This window comes from Barbus barbus, assembly GCF_936440315.1.
Source record: "Barbus barbus genome assembly, chromosome: 46".
Lineage (NCBI taxonomy): Eukaryota > Metazoa > Chordata > Actinopteri > Cypriniformes > Cyprinidae > Barbus > Barbus barbus.
In genome coordinates, this window is record NC_136724.1 from 23,398,374 (window position 1) to 23,422,290 (window position 23,917).

Here is a 23,917-nt window from a genome sequence, read left to right on the forward strand (position 1 = left end):
CAAAGAGAACACTGTGTGCTTCCCGTTGTGAGCAAACACGATTATGATATCTCAGCCGAATATTAAAAACTCAGCATTTGAGAGTGTTTTCTCTCCGGTGTTCGGTAGATGAGATGAAATGCCAGATGAGAACAATAGCTGCACCAAAACAATAACCCAAAAATAAAAGCGGCCCATGCGTGTCCCACAAGTGCATTCGCAGCTGATATGCCAGTTTTTAGGTGATATTTGTGGCCCAGTGTCTCTGAAGCGTGAGGTCAGAACCAAACACGCATTCACAGAGCCGCGAGACCAACAGAGAACAACAGCAACACGAGCATCACTGTGGCAACTGCTGAGGACACTGCCAGAGAGACCGAGTCCCGAGAGAAAGAGAGAGAACTCCTACGAGTTCAAGTTGGTTTATTGGCATGACATTTGTGTTACAGCATTGCCAAAGTATTTTAGATGTGTAAAATACAGAATATAATTACACCACCAAAGTAAAATAGTAAAAATAATCTAGCTGTCTATCTGTCCACCTGTCTGTTGTCTATCTTTCTATCTATCTATCTTTCTATCTATCTATCTAGACCCATTCTATTTTCCCAACTTTTCATGAACAGCTTTCTATTCTTCTTTCCTCTGTTCTTTCTCTCATCGCATTGCAATTTTAATACCGTATCATAAAGTCTTTAGAGGACAGAAGCATCAGAGTAGAGTCTGAGATGCACATTTCCCACTGTACTGAACGTTTCTCAGCGTTAAGATGGGGTATTTATAGTTTTCTATATAAAGTTGTGTTTTCCATCGCCTGCTTCGCTGTCACATCACTGCTGAGTTGTCATGGTCTACTTCTGCTAGTATTCTGGGATGCGGAGTGGTTGCTATGCCGTCTCTCTCTCTCGCTCTCTCTCTATCTCTTGCTGTAATGGAGAGCGGGTGAGATCACAGTCTTATCGGCACGCTGTCAGAGGAGTTTGTGTGATTAAATTTCACCTTGGTACAGGTGTCCATTCAGCCTTGTCTTCTCTCTTTCTGCCTCTGTCGCTCCTGTTCTCTAATCCGCAAACTCCCACACCAAGCTTTAGTTTGTAGAGATTTGCTGTACTGCAGTTGATGTATTTGCACTGATATTAGTGTGCAGGACAGCGTTACATTATTTACATGACAGAGCGATAAAGAAACATGGTGTAAGGTTTAAATTACAGAGCAGGACATGTCCCAAACAAGTCAAGATGAGGAGTTTGTTTGCAAACTTAAGATCTTGGTGATTGCATCTGCTCTTTAGCTCAGCTTGCATGCTTGCTGTTTTGCATATGTATATGCATATGCATGCACATATGGCTCTTGTATTGGTGTGATCTTGCGTCTAACAGTCTCTAACAGGCTCAAGTTTGCATCTGCAAGACAAGCTGGCAGGAGAAAGAGCGCACTAACACCTGTGTAAAACCCTCAAGCACACACCCGTGCAATTAACTAGATTCGCTTTCCTCCTTGTTAAAGCCACACAAAGAGGATTTGCTGTTTCCTCTGCCGTCGTCTTTCAGGTGCTGCTCATCGCTAAATGCATTGTTCTCTTTTCTCAGGAGACACGGCTTGTTCTTTCCTCACAGATAAAAGACCAAGATGAACTCAATTTCATCCATTCAAATGTGTTGATGCACTGCATGCGGGAAAAACATTACAATCTGACAAGAGTTTGAATGATATGCAGAATGAGTAAAGAACTTAATACATAATATATTAATATGCATTTAATACACATATATAATGTATTAATGTAAATATTATTATTTATCTATCCATGCATCTATCCATCTAGTGTACAGTTCATCATAATCTAATATTAAGATATATTTGATTAAATATTAACATCTATCTATCTGCCTGCCTCTCTTTATCTTGGCTTCTTGAGTTAACTATATAGTTATATATAGATTGGCATTGTTCTTTAGAGGTCTTCAGATCAGTGTTTTAGCTTCTTTAAAGCACCAGTTCATATTTGTGAAACTAACCTTTAAATTTAAAAACTTTTATAACTATTTGATTCTGTCAGTCATGCTGACATCAGAGTTCAGCTCGACAGTGTTTTTGAGTGATCTGTTCCTTTAAAGCCTTGACTGATTGTGCTTTGTTTTTTATTAGCCCTTGGACTCAAAGGTGGTGGAGATCGGTTTAAACCTCCTATAAAGAGACAGCTGAGAACTCAAGAGATGTTAATTATAATGCAACAAGGGTGTTTTCTCTGATTCATTCATTCTTTCTCGGTTTCCCTCAGTCAATCTGTCTCTCCTTCCTCTGCGATGCATCTTATTTTGGTCGCAGTGTTTGTTCGTTCTGTATATAGGCTTGACACAAACACGCACACACTTATGTTAAAGTTCCTCTTATCCAGCCCACTCTGTCTATCTTCAGAGCGCTTGTGGCTGTTTCTCTGATGTATACCGTCTGCTGCTAAAACCGGCGCTTGTTCAGCCTGCTAATGTCGGCCAATGAGATGATGAAGATCCTGCAGAAGATTAAGGCTGGTTTTGCAGAACTGCTTTTATTCCTCTGTGTGGTTTCTTCAGAAGTTCGCTCTGTCTTCAGGACACTCATTGAAGTTATTTCTTCTTCTGTTGGTCTGAGGAGGAACCCACACACCTGCTGGACTGGCCCGATAATGGTGATGTTCCATCAGTAGTGTTTCCAGAGCGTGCAGATCACAAGATTAGATATCCAAACAATTAAAACCCAGCCTCCGCCACAGTTTAGGCTGAAAAATGAGCTTCAAATTAGCAGTCTCTCTTTCTCTTATGTCTTTTTAGTTGTCATATTTCATGTCCTATGCATAATTAAAAACTAAAAAAAGAATAATAAAATAACAGTAGTTTGTTGTAGCATGACAGGTGCTAGTGATTAATATCTCATGGTGTGCTCATTTACATGCACATACAATTTAGGCCTTTTAATTAAGTTTCTATAGGTTTTTTTTGTCAAATTAATTTATAATTTTAAGTAAATAAAATTTGTTTTTAAAGTAACAGTTTACATGCTTTCTTTTTAAATCAAACTCACTTATAAGTAGATTTTTTTTTAAATTAAAACATGACTTGCGTGACTTTTTGTGCATGACTTTTTTGTCAAAATGTAATTTATTATTATTATTATTTATTTTTGCATGCACTTCTTTTTAAATTGAATTCATTTTAAAGTACATTTTATTATTTTTTTGTTTAAAAATATATTTGTTAAAAAAACACTATGGAAGCGGTTTGCATGAATTCTTTTTAAACCAAATTAATTTTTAAGTAAATTAAATTAAATTACTTTTTTTTTTAGTTTGCATGACTTTTTGGTCAAATTCATTATCAGATAAACACATTCTGTACAAATTGTTCCCTTTATCTTTGTGTTTTTAGATTTGAACAGTGTTTAAACTGAGATGACATTTCTATAAACCCAGAAATCCACATGCCAGATTATCTAGCATATTGTTAAAATCTCTTTGTTGGGTTGTCTGCTTTAACTCTCATCAGAAAAACAAAAAAGAGCATCTAAAAGTTGCGCAAATGTTAAATGCATCAACAGCGAAAAGGAAGAGCTTTTATCCGCCGCAGTGGAAGTAGCATCTCTGTGAGCAAACATCACCTCTGTATTCCACACAGAAACTCTCACCTTTAAAAATCTCCCTTCTGACCCGTGAAGCGTCTGTCATTTACTCAAGACTCCAGCGTTTGCTTCTGGCCTTTATCTGACGCCCTTTTGAAGGTGCTAACATCCATCATGTAAAAGCACTTAAAGGATAAATGCAGTTGACACGACTCCTACTGAGGGGAAGAGAGGAGCTTGAGGAGGCTGGAGTTTGATGTATTTCTCACTGTCAGTATCGGCGGGAGAGTCAATCACTTCCTGTTGCTTCTTCTCTCTGTTGGCTGAAGTTTCCCATCAGTCCGCTGTCCGGGAGAAGTTTATTCTCAGATTTTCGCACGATTCACTTACTTTCTTGTTGGTTGTCTTTTTTATTTTCCTGTGCAATACTTTGTAGCACACTAAATGTATTTGTATGGCTAATCAGTAGTTGTTTCAATATTTATCTTGGCAGCTTTGAACGTGGCTTGTCTAATCAGAATTTAGCATCTAAACCACCACAGAAAGGTCAGCATATTTCCACAAAGCTGGAGCATTCACAGTTTTACTAATCCATTGCCCTTTTGTGTGGTCATTTATTTGTTTATTTTTTGGCTAATTTGTTGGTGCTTTCAGCTCCCAGTATGAGAGCAATATAGTCATTGCTATCCACTGTGTTTGGGAGGAAATGTGCAAATGTTTATAGATTCAGTGTAGAATCATTTCTAGAAATAATTTCAAACATATTTGCACATATATTTTTTATATTAATTATTTTACATAATATACATATTAACTTAAGAATAAATGCATATTTAAAAAAAAATTATACATTATAAGTTCATACAAAGTTATACTGTACTCTTAAATAATACATAAAAAATATGAGTACATTGCAAGTTAATATATATATATATATATATATATATTTAATGTTACATAATTTACATACTGTACATATTAATGTAATTAATATTAAAGTGTATAAAAATATAACGTGAGATATAAAATATATAAATATAATTAAAAATGGAAATACATGTAAATACATTATAAGTTAATATAATTGTTTTACATAATTTACATACTGTACATATTTGTAACGTATCTGTCACATGTCGGTTTTCATTTCAGTTCTATTTTGCCTTCACTTGGTATCTCCTGTCAATCATTAGTTAATCATCCTTTATCCTGTCCACCTGTGTTTAATCAATTATCTTGTTTGCTCCTTTGTTTCCGTTTGCTTTAAAAGACCTGAGTTCTCCCCTAGTTTTTGTCTGTTCTTAATGTTAATAAATGGTGTAAGTGAGTTGAAGCTAATTAAATGGATTCCTGTTTCTTTACTCCTTTTTCGTCCGCTCGACGTTCATCTACAACCACACAGACCGTAACAGAAGAACAGACCATTACCGTGAACGACAGCATGCAGAGGAGGCGGTTAGTTTTGGTTCCCCGGAAAGGAGCTCCGGAGATCCACAGCTCGCTTCCCCTGTCCGCCACGAGTTGGTGGATTCCGCCCGCGGCAAATTTGTTTTCGCCCGCGGCGAAGAGGAAACCGCCGTACATGGCGAGGAACGTTACGCCGTCCCCGGCGAAGAAGTTTCCGCCGCCCGCGAAAATGAGGATTCCGCCCGCGGCGAAGAGGAGATCGCCGAAGAAGGCGATGAACGTTCCGCCCGCGGCGAAGAGGATACCGCCGTGCCGGGCGTTGAATGTTCCGCCCACGGTGAAGTGGAAGCCGCCGTGCGCGGCGATGAATGTTCCGCCCGCGGCGAAGAGGATTCCGCCGCAAAGGGCGATGAACGTTGCGCCGTCCACGGCGAAGATGGATCCGCCACCTACTTCGGCTCCTCCCGAGCCGCCGAAGGAGGAAGCTCAGGTGCCGGTGGGAATACTGGTAGTTTATGAGGGAATGTCTTGGACTCCAGTGCCTGCTCCTCGCCAGTGCCCTCCAGTGCCTGCTCCTCGCCAGTGCCCTCCAGTGCCTGCTCCTCGCCAGTGCCCTCCAGTGCCTGCTCCTCGCCAGTGCCCTCCAGTGCCTGCTCCTCGCCAGTGCCCTCCAGTGCCTGCTCCTCGCCAGTGCCCTCTAGTGCCTGCACCTCGCAAGTGCCCACCTGAGTTCCCGCTGGTCCCGTCCAGCCCTCCCGAGTTCCCGCTGGTCCCGTCCAGCCCTCCCGAGTTCCCGCTGGTCCCGTCCAGCCGTCCCGAGTTCCCGCTGGTCCCGTCCAGCCGTCCCGAGTTCCCGCTGGTCCCGTCCAGCCGTCCCGAGTTCCCGCTGGTCCCGTCCAGCCGTCCTGAGTTCCCGCTGGTCCCGTCCAGCCGTCCTGAGTTCCCGCTGGTCCCGTCCAGCCCCGCGCCTCCCGTGCGCCCTCTAATGTCCGCGCTACCAGAGCGCCCCTTCGAATCCACGCTGCAAGAGCGTCCTCAAGAGTCCGCGCTACAAGAGCGCCCTCCTGCGTCTCCGCTGGTCCCGTCCAGCTCTCCTTCGTCTCCGCTGGTTCTATCCAGCTTCGCGCCTCCCGTGCGCCCTCAAGTGTCTGCGCTGCAAGAGCGCCCTCAAGTGTCGGCGCTGCAAGAACGCCCTCAGGAGTCCGCGCTGCAAGAGTGCCCTCCTGCATCTACGCTGGTCCCGTCCAGCTCTCCTTCGTCTCCGCTGGTTCCGTCCAGCTCCGCGCCTCCCGTGTGCCCCCTAGTGCCCGCTCTCCTTCGTCTCCGCTGGTTCCGTCCAGCTCCGCGCCTCCCGTGTGCCCCCTAGTGCCCGCTCCTCCAGAGCGCCCCCTAGTGCCCGCTCCTCCAGAGCGCCCCCTAGTGCCCGCTCCTCCAGAGCGCCCTCTAGAGCCCTCTCCTCCAATGTGGCCCCCAGAGGGGAACTTGCCCAAAGAAATTTTGGGGGGGGGCCATATAGTCCCAGTCTGTGTGGCCAGGCCAAACGCCAAGGCCACAAATGACCCAGATCCGCCAAGGCCGCCCGAGGACCCCGATCCGCCATGGTCGTCCAAGGACCCAGATCCATCAGGGCCTCCCGAGGACCCCGATCCGCCATGGCTGCCCGAGGACCCCGATCCGCCATGGCCGCCCGAGGACCCAGATCCGCCATGGCCGTCCAAGGACCCAGATCCATCAGGGCCGCCCGAGGACCTCGATCCGCCATGGCCGCCCGAGGACCCAGATCCGCCATGGCCGTCCAAGGACCCAGATCCATCAGGGCCGCCCGAGGACCTCGATCCGCCATGGCCGCCCGAGGACCCCGATCCACCATGGTCGCCCGAGGACCCAGATCCACCATGGCCGTCCGAGGACCCAGATCCGCCATGGCCTCCCGAATCTCCTGATCCGCCATGGCTCCCCGAACCTCCTGATCCGCCATGGCCTCCCGTGTCTCCTGATCCGCCATGGCCTCCCGAATCTCCAGTCCTGCCATGGCCTCCCAAGGCTCCAGATCCGCCATGGCCTCCCGAATCTCCAGTCCTGCCATGGCCTCCCAAGGCTCCGGATCCGCCATGGTCTCCCGAATCCCCAGTCCTGCCATGGCCTCCCAAGGCTCCGGATCTGCCATGGTCTCCCGAATCCCCAGTCCTGCCATGGCCTCCCAAGGCTCCAGATCCGCCATGGCCTCCCGAATCTCCAGTCCTGCCATGGCCTCCCAAGGCTCCTGATCCGTCCTGGAGGCTCCCCTGTCCTATCCTGGTCCTGCTCCAGCCTCCAGGACGCCCGCCCCCCCCTCCCCGATGTTACTGTTACGGTGCGGGACGCACCTTCCGGGAGGGGGAGATACTGTAACGTATCTGTCACATGTCGGTTTTCATTTCAGTTCTATTTTGCCTTCACTTGGTATCTCCTGTCAATCATTAGTTAATCATCCTTTATCCTGTCCACCTGTGTTTAATCAATTATCTTGTTTGCTCCTTTGTTTCCGTTTGCTTTAAAAGACCTGAGTTCTCCCCTAGTTTTTGTCTGTTCTTAATGTTAATAAATGGTGTAAGTGAGTTGAAGCTAATTAAATGGATTCCTGTTTCTTTACTCCTTTTTCGTCCGCTCGACGTTCATCTACAACCACACAGACCGTAACAATATTAACATATATGTATATATTAAGTTAATATATACATTATCCAAACTATTAAATATACTTATATAAACTTATTTACATCGATTTTAATATTTTAATTTTCATATTGTAAATATTAACATATATTTACATATTTTTGTAATTTTAAATATTTTTACAGTACATATTTTACATAATGTTCATATAGAATTATTTACATAATGTATTTATATTTGTTTTAACTTATGTATGTACATATTTATTTTTATTTATTTATTTAGTCATTTAGCAGATGCTTTTATCCAAAGCGACTTACAAATGAGGACATAAGAAGCAATCAAAACCAACAAAAGAGCAACAACGTGCAAGTGCTATTACAAGTCTTGGTTAGCCTAACGCAGTACAGATAATTATTATTATTATTGTTATTTTTTAATAAAACGACATAGATAAAATACAATTAGAATAGATAGTGCTAGAGTTAGAGGGTCAAGTAAAGATGGAACAGATGAGTTTTTAGCCTATATCATTATGTTTGTTTAATATTTTACTTAACTCACATAATATACATATTATTTGGCTGATTATTGTCATTTATCAGCATCAAACCAAGAGTGCAGTTAAACAAGTTAATATTGTTTTCGTTTACTGACTTAAATCATTTACCGGTTGAAGAACAGAACATGATGGAAACGGAGGTTCTGGTTAGATGGATTAGATGCGTTTGTTATCCAGACTGACTGCTTTGGATAAAATCTGCACCATTTTGTGCAAATGGAGAGAAATTGTTCACATTATGTACAGTATTTGTCAGTAATGTGGCGTCTAATGGCTCATTTTAAATGTCTATCTCGTCTCTGTCTGTCCTCGATGTTCCCGCACGCCTCGATCTGCAGGATATATTAAGTGGAACGGTTATGTTGATTTGGTTTTTACCGCAGTGCTAATGTCTCTCCAGGAGTTTCCTGAGGTTCTGGCCTCTGTGTTTCCCGTCCGTTTACAGTCACCTAGCCTCCAATTTTAACACTCGCCAAGGCCAATAAGAAATATTAATGGCAGTAAATGTTCTCATTTGAGGGAGACAGATGGACTGAGAGCTGGACAGAGACAGCGTGTGTGTTGTGTCTCAGTGTGGAACAGCTGCTAAAGGCCGTCAGGAACACAAGCAGCTTCTGTTGTGATTGTTTTTACTGTTGCCTGGAGGAACGCGTCAATACTGCGCCGCTGCGTTACTAATCACCTAACGGCCACCACTGCAGCCGCTTGAAGATTTCCCTTCACTTCAACCAGAGAGACGTGTCATTAATGGTGCCTTATGTTTACATGTTCAATTATTAGTGCTTAGAAGGTATTGACTATTAGTTCGTTTGGTTTCTTTTTCTCGCTCACAGTTACCTGCAGGTCAGCCCAAATGAATATTTTAGATAATTTGTGTAATTTCAGCTGTCAGTATTTATTGTTTTATTTATAAATTATTTTTATTATAAGTTTTTATTTACAGACAATATTTAAATTAACATTGATTGAATTTTTGGTAAAAAAGTGATTAATATTTGCAATCTAATTTCAGCTATATTTTATTTATAAACTTTATACTTCTAATACAATTTAATATTACAATATATAATATTATTAATATTAATATTGTTTCTTTACCCACACAAGTTAAATTAAAATGTATTTAATATTTAGTAAAAATTAAACCATCAGTGATTGTTACGTTCTAATTTCAGCTGTGTATTTTATTTCTAAACTTTATACGTTTAATAAAATTTAAGATTACTTTTTTTTAAACAAACAGTTAATGTTGAACCAAAAGTGAATAAAATTTACAATCTAATTTCAACTGTAGGTGTACTTTTAATAAAATCTATGTTTACAGTTTTTTTATTTACAAATAAAATTTTAATTAACATTAAATGTTTGTTTATTTAAAATGAAACTAAAAGTGATCAGCATTTACAATCTAATTTTAGCTGTGGGTGTATTTTATTTATAAACTGTATACTTTTAATAAAATTTAAGATTACAGTTTTTTACTAACAGTTTAAATTAACATTGAATATTTGGCAAAAATGAAACTAAAAGTGATTGATATTTATGTTCTAATTTCTAATTTTGGGGATGCATTTTATTATTTTATTTAACTTTATACTTTAAAAATTGTAATCTCAAAAATTATAAATTTTTCAAACAAAGTTTAAATTAGCATTGATTTAGTGCAAACTAAACCAATAGTGATTAATATTCACATTCTTTAATGGCTTTTTAATTGGTCTTCTTTTATGAGTTTATACTACATTTTAGTTCCTAATTTACATATCGATTTGTGGATTTTTCTTGCATCTGTATAAAACTAAAGGCTAAAATCGAAATTAAAACTATAACTCAGTATGTTTCCATTTCCTTGCAGATCTACTTTCTTTGAAGGCCACTTATTAGTCAAGGTCTCTCGTGATATTTTTTCACCCTCTTTGACTTTGAATGAATCAAACTGTTTTAAACATCTCTTTAAGACTTATTTATGTAAATGTCCTCTGTAATTGTAATGCTGCTCTGTAACTTTAAGTTGTCGAGTCGATACAGAGACGAATGGATTTGCCTCAGTGACAAATTAACAACAAAAGTCCATTACTGACGGAGAGTGAAGTTTGAAGCGAGCGCCAGGGCCGAGCAACTCTACAGTCCTTGAACAAGATTTATCACTGACTCTTTTCTGAGGACACCCAAATATGGGATGGAAATTACAAATATGGGAGGTTTCCAGTTAAGCGTGACACTGGCAGGCTGCTGAGGTGAGGCGTTTATGGCTGTGCTCCAGATCTGATACATTACGGACTGTAATTTCAGCATGTATTACAAGCATCTGACAAGCTCTTATCACCAGTTTACAGTGCCTTTTTTGGGAGAAACATCTAATATCTGCACACTTACAGATAACGTCATTACGATAAATTATCATTGAAGACACTAGCTTGACTAGACTTTAAGTGTACCTAAATATGCACATTAAATGTTTAATTTATCAAAAATGTATTATTGTTTTGTGCATTACTATCTGTGTGTATATATATATATAAGATACAATTATGCACTAAGTACTGTACAGCAACAAGAGAACAATAAAATCTAAAAATAATAATTAGAAATAAACAGAAACAAAAAAAGAAATGGGATGAAAATAATAATTAAAAAAAAAAATTCTTGTTTTTGTTCACTATAGAATTTTTTAACCATATAAAAACAAGAGAAACGAGGAAAATAATTCAACTATTTTTTTCTTGTGTTTGCAAGATTCATCCTAGAATTATTTTACTATGTTAAAAAGAAAAACAATTAAAATAATATATATTTTCTATCGTTTGTGTGAGATTCACCTCAGAATCTTTTTCCTTTCTCTTCCACATCACTAAACATCCTCAGAGTAAATCAGCCGGTAACTCTTACAGAATGAAATTAAACTCCATGGGTTTAATTTAACATTGCTGACTTCACTTTCTCATGAGAAGCATCTCTGTTTCCCGGTTTTGGCTCTCAGTTACCGTTTGCAGTGTTTGTGTCCCGTGAGAGATGACAGAACTCTCTAGAACATTAGGAAAGTGAGACGGGCGAGACTCTTTAGACTCTTGTGTGGTTTTAGCAGAAGTCATTTACTGCTGTGGCTCTCAGCTAGTGATTCAAACACCTTCTGTGTGAGTTGGCACGGGTTCCCGTGTGAAGGTCAGCCCCGCGTGTCCGTCCCGGACTGTACATGTATCTGTCCCGGTGATGGAGCGTGTATATTAATGTGGTTTTGTGCAGCAGGTGACGTGTCTTTTACAGTCCGGTCTCGTGTTTGAGGTTTAGCAGAATCCTGAGTCAAGCAGCAGCTGTTCTGTAGTTTATGACTGATGACACTGAATAAAAAGCTTGTGTTTGTGTTGAGGAAAAGTCATTTGTACACCTTGTATATGTGTCTTTTTCTTTGATGCTTTCATTATTGCTGCAGATTCTGCTGATTTATCACCAGGGTTATGTCATATACCTGGATAACACAGATGAGGTTTTGCTGAAGTTGCAAAAATGACTTGTACTGTAGCATCAGTAAAAATGAGGTGAAAACCACAAACTAATCAGTATTGTTTTAAATCTTATGTCCAGCTATTCTATTCTATTCTATTCTATTCTATTCTATTCTATTCTATTCTATTCTATTCTATTCCATATAGTTATTTCTATAGATATAATTACAGGGCTTGACATTAAGCATTCTCATGTGGTTGTCCTTCAGACAAGTAAATTTGTCATTTACTTGTCCGAGTATAAAAGTTACTTGCCCGGAGAGAATTTATTTTTTTTGTAATTGGGTTATAAATATAATTATTTATTGTACTTATACAAAACACATTTAGGTTATTTAGTTAGATTTGTCTTGTTAAATAAAATAATGAAAAAAAGTGTGATAATACTATTATACTTTAAAATAAAAAGGGAGTATTAATTAAAAATACAATTATTTTATATTAAACTTAAAAATAAAATGCTAATATTTGCTTTTTCATATATGAATTTTCAAACTTAAATTATTTTTTTTAAAATTAGAGTTCAATTTAATCAGTCAACTAGTATAAGACGACATTTGGGCTGTTACCAAACAAATGAAATCAGTATCAACAAAATTAATCTTTGCAATGCAGAGGAAACACAGAAGCTGCATCTGAAGTGGAATAGATATAATTACCCGCTGTTTAATGCAGCTCTGAGGGACATGGAATGCTTTAATCTGCAATTACAAATGAATAAATAATGTTTTGATTCATAAAAAGTTGAATACTGATATTTGAAATTATTAAAAAAAAAAATACTGTAAATGTGAAATTAAAACCACCAGTAGGTGGCATCAAGTCACTATTAAGAAGTGAATCATTGCGATTGAACCGAATCGATTAAATGGGTGATTCATTCAGGAACGAAACACCTTCATGTTGCTCAGAGACGCAAAACAGTGCAGTGGCTATGTTTGGAATTATTTTTGTTGGTGAAACAGAGCAAAAACAAGAAATATGGTGTCTAAAACACATTTAAGTCTCTTAATGTTCACTTCTTGTTTATTGAACTGTTATAAAATCACATTTGTAATCGTGATGGTTTTTGGAGCAAAAAAAACGGCGCTCGTTTTTCGTGTGATATTGTTTAACTATATGAAATTATATAAATATATAAATGTTCTGCCCCCATATCTTAAATTTTCTGATCATTCTTCATGCATTGTAATACTGAATCATGCTGTGAAAGAACGCATTCGCACGTGCGCTAATCTAACCTAGACGACTTTACGTAATGTATGCATGCACTCTGTAGGTGTGTTTTGTTTGATTCTTGCAATATACTCGTTAAAACAACAGTTACGAAATTATGGCACACCCCTATAACAAAGGCTATATCATAAATAAAGGCAGTTTTTATTGGTTTTGATATTGACTTTTTCAAGTTTCTTGTCCGATTGGGCAAGTAAATTTCTCTTTCACTTGTCCCGGACAAGCGTTAATGTTGAGCCCTGAATTATATTATAGATTATTATCTTTGTTGTACATTACTATACTGTATTATATGTCTTTTATAAAGGGAAAACCTAATGAAAACATGGAGAAAATAACATATATGAAAAGTATAAAGAAACAAATTAGGGTAAAATTATATTGAAAAAAAAGTGAATTTCCTAATTACATTTAGGCTATATAAATAAAAAAATCTATATAAATTCCAAAATACTTTTATATAAATAAAATTGTTTACATTTTTATAAAATGAAATTTTTAGTGTTTTTAAATTATTTATTAATCTATTTTTCCCAATTTTCTTTTTTTAATTTATTTTTATATAAATAATTTATAGCAATAAAATCTATTTTTTAATTTTTGTAAAATAGCATTCAATGTTTTCTTTCTTTGTTTCTTTCCTAATTTTCTTATACATTTAATAGTATATAAATAATTTATATAACATTGTTTTTTATTTAATTTAATTAATTTATTTATTTTAATTTTAATTTTATTTTTTGTCCAGAAAAAGCTGCAAAGTAGGCCTGGCTTCATAATTAATGTACCAAATTGAAGAAAACACATTATGCAAACCAAACACCAAATGCCCTGTGATTATTAACACACTAAAGAGGTTGTTTTCTCTCTCTTATAGGTAGGAAATTCATCATAGCCAATGCGCGGGTGGAGAACTGCGCCATCATCTTCTGTAACGATGGCTTCTGTCACATGTGCGGCTACACGAGGGCTGAAATCATGCAAAAGCCATGCACCTGCAACTTCCTGTACGGCCCACACACCAAGAGGCTGGCCATCGCGCAGATGGCACAGGCGCTGCTGGGGTCAGAAGAGAGGAAGGTGGAGATAGCGCTCTACAGGAAGGACGGTAGGACGAACACAGCTGCTTATTAATCCACAGGGCGCCAGTGTTTCATTAGAACCTTTCTACAGCGATGGCTTTTTTAGCAGGGTGTTTCTCAGGTTTAATGCAAAGCGAGTGAAGGCAGATGGCCTTGTGTTGTTCTGTTTTGTTTAGTGTTGGATCTCATGGTAGTTTTGAACACAACTGCATGATCAAACGTTTGTAGTTTTGGTTTAGTCTTTTGCTTAAAGTCCTGCTGGACCTCGAAAAGGCTTCGTTTGTTTGTTTTGTTTGTGCGATTACCTCAACATCTCTGGTTTAATAAAATAATGTCTCAAAGATCAGTCGCTGGAGAGAGATTTGAAGGGAGGATCGGCCGTGCCTGCAGGTGGCGTGGTTTATTTGATTTCTGTATTGTTTTAGTGCTTATTTACTGAAGTGATTATGCAAATCAGCTCCTGGCTGAACTGGGTTGTGAGTGGTTAGTGTCTGCAGTGATGCAGTGAAATCACGCAAACATTTTTGTGACTCTGCTCTTGAGGTTCGTGACAGCAGATGTTTGCTCTTGTGCAGCTGTGGACTGCACAGCATCACGCTGGCCATCATAGTTTCCACTGTTTATGTGTTCGGCTGTCTGTTTGGTGTTCGTCCCGTACCCAGCACCCTCCTGACCTGCGCTGGAACAGGACATTAGTATACCTTGTTACGCAATACAGTTTAGTGGTTACTAATGACTCTGCTGCAATGGTTCTTAACCTTTTTACTCAAAGCAATGTTTGAATTTCTCTCTTTAATAATGATGAAACTACTTAAAAAAAAAAAAAATATATATATATATATATATATATATATATATATATATATATATATATATATATATATATATATATATATATATATATATAAAACTGAATTTTTATTAAAAGAAATAATTACAATAATTTATTTCTAACCATATTAATTTATTAATTTATTACTTCATTTATTTACAATATTTATGTATTTACATTATTTTGTATTTTATTTTACCTCATATTTAATGTTTCTCAAACTTTTTGCCATTGAAGAACAATATTTGACTTTCTTTTATGCATTTCATCTTTAAATGTGATGAAACAGAAACTGGGGGTGTTGTTTATACTAAAAAAATATATAATTTATTTATTTATTTGCATTTATTTATTTACATTGATTTACATTTTATTACATTATGTATTCATTGTTTTTTTTAGTATTTTTTTTTTTTCTGATTCTATAAATTTCAAGAACTGTATATTCTTCAATAAAAACAACTGCTTTTAGGAGGAAAAAATAAATATGATTTCAGTTTACATCTTGATTTTATGTATTGTAAGTAAGATTATTTTAATATAATTAATTAATATAATTAATATAATTAATTCTGAAGCCCACTGCTCTAATATGATCAGATGAAGTAGATGGCAGAAGTTTCTCTTTTTTTAACTAAAGTAGCTGATATGTGATACTAGTCTGTCAAGCCTTATGGCTGGATGATAAAATATATATATTGAGAGTGTACAGCTCTTTATAGCTCTTTTCAGCCTTTTAACGATATATTACTTTGGCCTTAATGTCTTGATACTCATGATGATATTTGATAGGCCAGTATATCTTGATTATGAATTTGCTCTGAAATGGCTAAAAAGGATTTTTATTCCAGTCAGGATCCATAATTTGGAGCAAACAGCCTTTTTTCCCAACTAGATGTAGATCATATATGACCTGCTGCTATTTTAGTGTTTTTACATGACCTTTAATGAAATTCAACTTAATGAAATTTGAGTTTGACAAAGACGTCAATAGTTTTTTCTTGTAATTTCAGTGATGATGTAAACATGTTTGTAAGACATTAATGATTCCATATGTGTTTTTTCTTTTGTATGTAACTTTAATAAAATTTTGGCACATGTTTTGCCATGGTTTGTCAGTTTGCTGTGAGTTTTAGGAATTAAGGTCTGGGGCCTCTCCATAGATTTCATCCTAAAAGTGTACGTACGCACAAAAGCTCGATTTTGCATACGCACAAGGGTTTTCAGATTTATAAAAGCATGCGTATGCCAGAACCTGCGCAAAAATCCCTTTATAAATCCCAGTCAGGGGAAGATTGTGCGTACGTGCATCTCCACCCTGACTCCTCCCAGAAATCACCATATATGGAGCCTAGTTTTACAACGCCTAGTTTTGCTATGCATAACCTCATCTGCATATAATTTCCATGCATACTCCCATCCACGTGACACCATGTTAACGCCATCAAAGGTACAAGACGTTAAGGAAATATGAGATTCGGACTAAATGCCATTTGTGCCACATTAATTTTTATTGCCAAAATAATCCAGAATGTTTTAAAATATATCTAAATATCCATAAAAACAAAACTGTTTAGTTCTCAGATAAATAGCCTATTTTAGAATATACTTGACCTCATTCTTTCCACTGACCAAATAGTATTTCAGTTGTTTTAAACAACTCAAATAAAATAAAATGTATGTAGTACTGCTGAAAATGTGAATATCTTTTAACTATGTTTAGTGGAAACATTTATTGCAGTGTAAATACAATTGTCTGACTCGCACGTCACTGACAAAGTATTTTAAAAAGCAAATAGGCCAGTTTTATCCTGTGGTATGTTTCATAATGTTGTGAAGATGTCTTCATACGACATCAACACCTCTATGCAGCTGCGGTTGTACAGTAGCTATTATTCAAACCGGACAATGGACTGTTCGACCACCGAATCCAGCAGCGTCCGCCAGCGTATGTGTGCATCATTGATCATTGTTCTCGCTAAAAAAATTATCATAACATGAGATCTGCAGTTTAGTTTAAATTATTATAGCAATCATCACTGTCATTAAAACATTGCATGCCACAGGAAAAGGGATTAAGCGCATCAACTACAAATATGTCTAAATTCTAAATTTTGGTTTAACTTCTGTGTAATGACTTTATGTAATTTCAGTGCTTATCTCCATTGATGAGAGCTGAATATTTAATGTAAATGTGTATATCAAAATGAAAACAGTTTAAAATCATTGTTTACTTCATTACACGTACACACAGTCAAGAGCATCCGTACAGTGCGCACGTATTTACGCCAAGTTTATTTTTTATAAATCCAGATATGTGCTTGAAAAATAGCGTACGCACATTTCTATACCCATTTTGTGCAACGTTTATACAGGAGGCCCCTGGTCTTATTCAGAACCAGTTCAGTTGTGTTAATTATACTTGAACCAAAGGTTTTTTCATCAATATAAAACTCTCATAAAAAAGGTGAACTATTTTGTTTACCTGCATATCATGCGACCATTTACCAACATCAGAGGACTGAAAAATTATTGAAATATAATTTATTAAAATTATTGCAATATTAACTTAAAATCTCAGGTGATACTTCAAGTAAATATTTCAGGGTTTAAACATGATACAGTAGATGTGAATGGTTAACTTTTTTTCTGGGAATACTATATTATGAAACTTATTTTTGATTTATTATCATTGTTCTTAAATTGTCTAATTAGGCAATAGGTTTCTGATAATAAATGTAATAAAAATTGTGTAAAAATGACAGATATCACTGGCACAGATTCTTCTGACATACATCGATGTCTCATGTTTTGTTTCTCTCCTCTGTTAGCTACTGACTCAACGATGAAAGCTGTCATCTATCTGAAACACACACACACATGCATCCGCCCACACACACACACACAGAATCTAGAATCAGGCCTTGATGACGACACACACACTTTGATTCACTCATGCATAATTCAGGTGGAAAAACCATGCTGCTCCAGAAACGGGGATTCCGATCTTTCCCCTGGTGAGCGGAGAGGAGGAAACTTTCTTTTTTCTTCTTCTTCCCTTTCCTAGTTTTCGTGCAGCCATTTATCTGGTGTGCTGTGCGTTGGCATCAGCCTTCATCGTGATGGATTGCCCTTTCCTACTCTCTATTGTCCGTCGCTGATCTGACCGGCACTTAATCAATCTTTCTGAGTTTTAAACCCAACTCGGGTGCATTACCCATGAAAACAAGAGGAAGACAGTGAAAGTGAGGGAAGCTAACGTGTGAAAAGAGCCGGGGTAAAAAGGGCACAACCTAATATTTCACATGGCGCACTGGCTTCTCAGTCTGCTTCATCTACTCTGATGTAGGGGCCTATTCATTTTTTTGTTGTTGCGCAGTCTGTTTTATTTATTTATTTATTTTTTACCAATTTCCGTTTTTTTTCTATTCTGTTTTAATGATTAAATTAAGTTTTAGTAATCAAAAAGCAAGGCTAATTTATGAAGTCATGAAATGATAACCTAATGAATAACAATTTATTAAAAGTTAACAGAAACTTGAATGCTCTAATTAATAGTCACAAAACATATACAATTTAACAACAATTTATTAACATTTTAAAAGAAATGACTGATATAAACAGATATAAACAGTTGTCCAAATTCCATTTTATTTGTTCCAAAATTCTGTTTTGTGATATTTCTTTCTGGATTAAAATACATTTTCAGTAATTAAAAAGTATGTATAATATCCAAAAGCATGTATAAAGTTATGAAACTTATCAAATTTAACAGCAGTTTATTAAAAGTTTAACAGTGCCCTATGAAATCTGTTCTAATTGGTCCCAAATTCAGTTTTCCTCAAATTCTGTATTTAATTATTCTTTAACAATTTAAAACTTTTAACACGTTAAACTTTTTAAACAATTTAATTAATCTTCTGCAATATAATTAAATAAAGTGATGCATAATAGCACTTCATTTGTTTAAATTATAACATTGTGGGGTATTCCTTAAAAATAATATTTTAATAAATTGTATTATTATTATTTTTACTTTGAGAAGTACATTCCTCCACACAATATATATATCATGAAGTTTATTTTGGTGGGTTGTAGTGAAAACCTTTGAGTTTCTGTGTGTATTTGTTTATATTTTTTTGCTCAGAGCAGCTCTGGAGATGAAGTTCATGTGTTCATTTTCTAATAAAATGATGCAAGATGCTGAAAACACCATGAACGGCGTGCTTGAGTATGCTGATGTGTAGTAGACCAAACTGTGCCGCTCATTCACACAGAACATGCAGACTTCACATTTCAATAGCAGTGTTTTTGTGCTAGATTCACAGACACTAGTTCATATCCATATGTTCTGGGCCCAGCTGATGCTACACAATAACACTTTCCTCTCAGCACGTGATGAATATCAGGACGCTCTTCTGCTTGCTAACTGTGTTTTCCAGGAATCGTGCGATTGGCTTGGCTTAACTGAACCGGGAGACGCTACCAGCTGCTCTTGGTGTTGAATGCATTAGAGCTGCATTGTTGACGTCCAAATGTTGTTGTAGTTCTACAGTGACCCTTTGACCAGAAACCTGACCTGCATGACCTCAAGGATCTGATTATTTTTCCCTACAGCAGCTTTGTGAGACCAGTTTCCTAAAAATAGCCTGTTTCATTTGCTGTAGTGTTCTGTAGATTATCATCTGCACCTGTCTCATGGGCTCCGTGAGGGATCTCCCCCACGTTTACGGCCCGATTCTTGGCAGGAACCTCCTCCGTTAAGAGCCAAGCAATATTTGATTAGCAGGCTCTCTCTGCGCATTACTCGTTTTCATTCATTGGGCTTGATTGTAGTTATTGATCATACCTGGGCTGTTGTGAGTCTTACTGTAAGTCAACTTGTAATGATAATTGACAATTTAATAGACATTTCTGGTCTTATTGTGAATGATTCATTAGTGCATGGTTTTCTAAAAGAAATATCATCAAAATAAATTAATCAAAAGTGTATATTAGTGCTGTCAAACGATTAATCTTGATTAATCACATCAAAATAAAAGTTTTTGTTTACATAATATATGTGTGTACTGTATATATTTATGTATAAATACACACATATGCATGTATATATTGCAGAAAATATTATTTTTATATATTAAATATATTTATTTGATATGAATATAAATGTAGACATGTAAACACATGTAAATATTTTCAAAATATATGCATGTTTGTGTGTGTGTGTGTTTATTAGGGGTGGCACGGTACACAGATGTCACGGTTCGGTGCGTACCTCGGTTCGGGGTTAACGTTCGATACGATTTTGGTACAACAGGGAAAAAAAGAAATCTACTATGCTCGGTTTCTTTTCATTTACTTTGAACAGACAGTAGTGAAAATTAAAAAAAATGTCATCTAAATGTGAAAATACTAAATATATTATATATGTTATATTTACAAAATCTGTTTTGTTTTCATTGTGAGTGTACACAAATAAAAGCAGACCTTTATACAGTGATTATTAATAAGACAATAAGTGTTTAAAGTTGATTTTGCTGGTATAAGGAAACAGTTGAAGTGATCGCGTGCACACACACACACAAAACACATCAGTTCCAGCATTGCTAACTTGACAGCGCAGTTGGTACTTTATCAAAATAAAATACTGTGAGCCAAACGTCACCTCTGTGTCACCATTGGAACACGACTGAAGTAGAAAGCCTATAATTTACATTATAAATAATAGTTTAGCATTCAGATATGTTACATCGCAAATATGGATATTTGTATTTGTGCCGAATGAGAGAGATAGGATACACGAGCACAAAGCCCCATTTCGCAAACAGTTGCGTGCACAAGCCTTTAAAGTATACTCCGTTGTCAGTCTATGTGAGAGACGCGTTCAGAATCAGCACTTGGTCACTGTCTGGGGGCTTTCGCTGTTCTTCTGCTGGCGGTTATCAAACAACGTTGCATTACTTCTGGATTGGGAGTGAATTGCCTGTATTCGTTGTAAGGCTTCATGCACCGAACAGAGATGTCCGTACCGTGACGGTTCGATACGAATACATGTACCGTGCCACCCCTAGTATTTATATACACATAATAAATATACACAGAACACACTCATATATTATGCAAACAAATCTTTTATTTTGGATACGATTAATCGTGATTAATCATTTGACAGCACTAATATATATATATATATATGTATGTAGCAAAAATTTGCATATTAGCAATTGCATTGCATTTACAATTCCAGTCATATCTGATAAGCTGACTCTGTGCTCAAGACCTTGTCTTTCTATTTTCAGTTTATTTAGTTTGGCACAGTTGTAGTTATTGATCATATTTGGCCGTACACATCGACCTGATTGATAAAAACTGCCAACCAAACGTGAACAGACTCTTGTTCACAGGCTATTGTGAGTCTTGAAGGGCTTACAAAAGCATTTTCTGTGCCTCTGTTGGAAGAACAAGATGAAGGAAATGCTGACATGTGGTCCGGAGTGTCTGCTCTGACAACAGACCTGTATCGTGCCACCCATGGAAATGAGCCATGGCCTCTCCCGGGCTTTATCTTGACATTTACCATTCTCAGAAAGAACAGAAATCCACCCATGAGCCATTTGACTTTCATCTCACGTTTCTTCTGCAAGTTCGGTTTTTCTCCCACATTTGTAAGGGAGTGTTGATGTGATTCAGAAGCGCAGGTTGTAACTTCAGAACATGGGAAATGAGATGAGACCTTTAAAATGTGACACATAAAATTAGTTGAGTGTCTAAATGACATAATTAGAGCCCAGTGAAATCCATTTAATTTTTTCACAAATTCTGTTTTATTTATTTATTAATTTTTTTATCAAAAAATAAATTTTCTGGATTTTAATGATTGAATTGAATTTTAATAATCAAAATGGATGTCAAGTCAATTGAATTCATAAAACTTTACCAATTCATAAGTATATTACATTTCTAAATATATGAACATTTAAGCAATAATTGTGCCCTTTTTTTTTTTTTTTTTGGATTCTGTGTTGTATAATTTAGTACAAGTGTGTTATCAAAAATTCTGATAATAAAATGAAGGCATACAAATGTAATAGAATTTATTTCTTTTAAAATGTGATTAGTATTGTAAATTGGAAACTTTCCAGGATTTTTTAATGAAAATTTCGGACATTTTTGGAAATGTCCCAGAAATATTTTGCCTCTTTGCTGCCCTAAACATAATCAAATGAAATTTGAATAAGATCATTTTTTGGCAGACAAATCTCTGCAGAACAGAAATTTACTGTTTAAATTAAGACATGAAAAAAATTTAATATTGTTTTTCTTAAAAATAATGTCTATTATTATTCAAGAAGTACTGTACAATATAAATATATATTTATGTTATTACATATTTGTATGTAATGTATTTCTATTTGTATGTCTAATTATAGCAATAATTATAATCTCTTCAAAAACCTAACTTTAACTTGCGCTTCAACTTGAGCTAAAACTTGCTTAACTTTTGTCTAAATCCAGTTAGTGCAGTGTGTCATGAGCTCAGTCTCCATCAGAAGAGTCTTTAAACAGCTGGAGACTGTGTGAGATCAGACTGGCGTCTGAGAGATCAGGTTCAGAGTCTGAGCTCCAGAGCTGAGCCCCACGCTGCCCTGCGCACTGATCCCATCATCAGAGCCTCACGCTGGGGACGGAGACTGAGACGCTCCCCTGGAGATCTCTGTCCACAGCTGGAGGAGGAAACACATACAGTGGCTTTATAGACGTCTAATTTGTTAGTAACCCGCAAGGCAGCACTGTATTGATGTTCAGTTGGGTTTTAATTAACTCTATACTTTAAAAGAAGTGGAAGAGTTTTAGAAAGTCTCCAGTTGTTAGAATGCACAGTATTTGCATACTGAATCGTGATTTGTTGTTTACATTCAGAATTGCATTTGGTCTTCTTTTTAAATTTATTTGCATGATGATGACCAGTTTTGGCCAGTTTTTTTCTGGAGAATCTAAATGGATTTATATTGTGCCATGTCTGCTGTCTTTGACGTCACATCTCAAGATATTCACTGAACGTATTTCTGTAGTGTCATCAGCCAATCACTGTCATGTGTTCATTTCTTTCTGCAGTTGTCAGATAGTAAATTAATGATGCAGTGTCTGAGCTAGCTATCATTAGCTATAGATATTATGTCTGTCTATCATTATATCTGTCTATTTTTTATCTATTGTTATATCTGTCATTGTATTTGTTGTCATATCTATCGTTATATCTATCAGTTGTTATATCTATTGTTATATCTATCTGACATTAAATATATCTATTTTTCTATCCTTTTATCATTATATATATTGTCCATTATATCTGTCGCTCTTTCAAACTATCTGTCTGTCTGTTGTTCTGTCTATCAGTCGAGATCGATCTGTCTGTCGTTCAGTCTATTGTTCTCTCTCTGATTTGGCTCAGAGTCACGTTTCTCTTAGCTTTAATGAGTTAAACACGGGCGTTTGTTGCTGTATGCAAATCCCTCTCCTCATTTGAATATGGAAATAACCTCAGAGAACTCAAAGAGTCTGCGGTGAGGGTTACAGCCAGTATCAGGTGTGATGTTCAGACGCAACCCAATCGTACCGACCGCGGTCGACGAACTCCCACAATCCCATTGACACATGCTTCTGCCTGCCATTGTCACTCTCAGCTGCTGCAAGGCAAATAACATGCAAATTTCCCACATCTCAGTGTCTCCCTCCCAAATCAGTCCCATCACTCATAAAGTTGACTGTTTTTTTTCTGGAGAACTTTTAAAACTCACCAGTAGTGGAACTTTTGACAAGACCCGCCTACTTAGACAGGAAGTGGCCGTTTGACAGACATATAAAGTGACCAACCACATTTCACTTTTTTATATAATGTTTATTAGTGTTTAAATCAAATAAGAGGGGCCCGTGGATGTGTCTAAACTTGATTCGGGTCTTCACACAGCACAGTATTTACGCAGAGGAGCTGTTATTTCACCAGAACTGTGTGTAAGTATTAGTTCTGTCCACTGTTTGACCTGCTATTATTAGAGACGTTCTGTCT

At 37.1% G+C, this 23,917-nt stretch overlaps 1 protein-coding gene across 1 annotated transcript in view; it reads left to right on the forward strand.

Moving 5' to 3' along the window:
• The window catches only part of LOC306865329 (voltage-gated inwardly rectifying potassium channel KCNH2-like), a gene marked incomplete at both ends in the record, with an annotated part of 180,880 nt that overhangs the window by 5,417 nt on the left and 151,546 nt on the right, over positions 1-23,917 (forward strand). Inside the window, one exon of the mRNA XM_079409873.1 lies at positions 13,814-14,044. Within this exon, the coding sequence (XP_079265999.1) occupies positions 13,814-14,044 (231 nt within the window). The remainder of the gene's footprint in view (positions 1-13,813; positions 14,045-23,917) is intronic.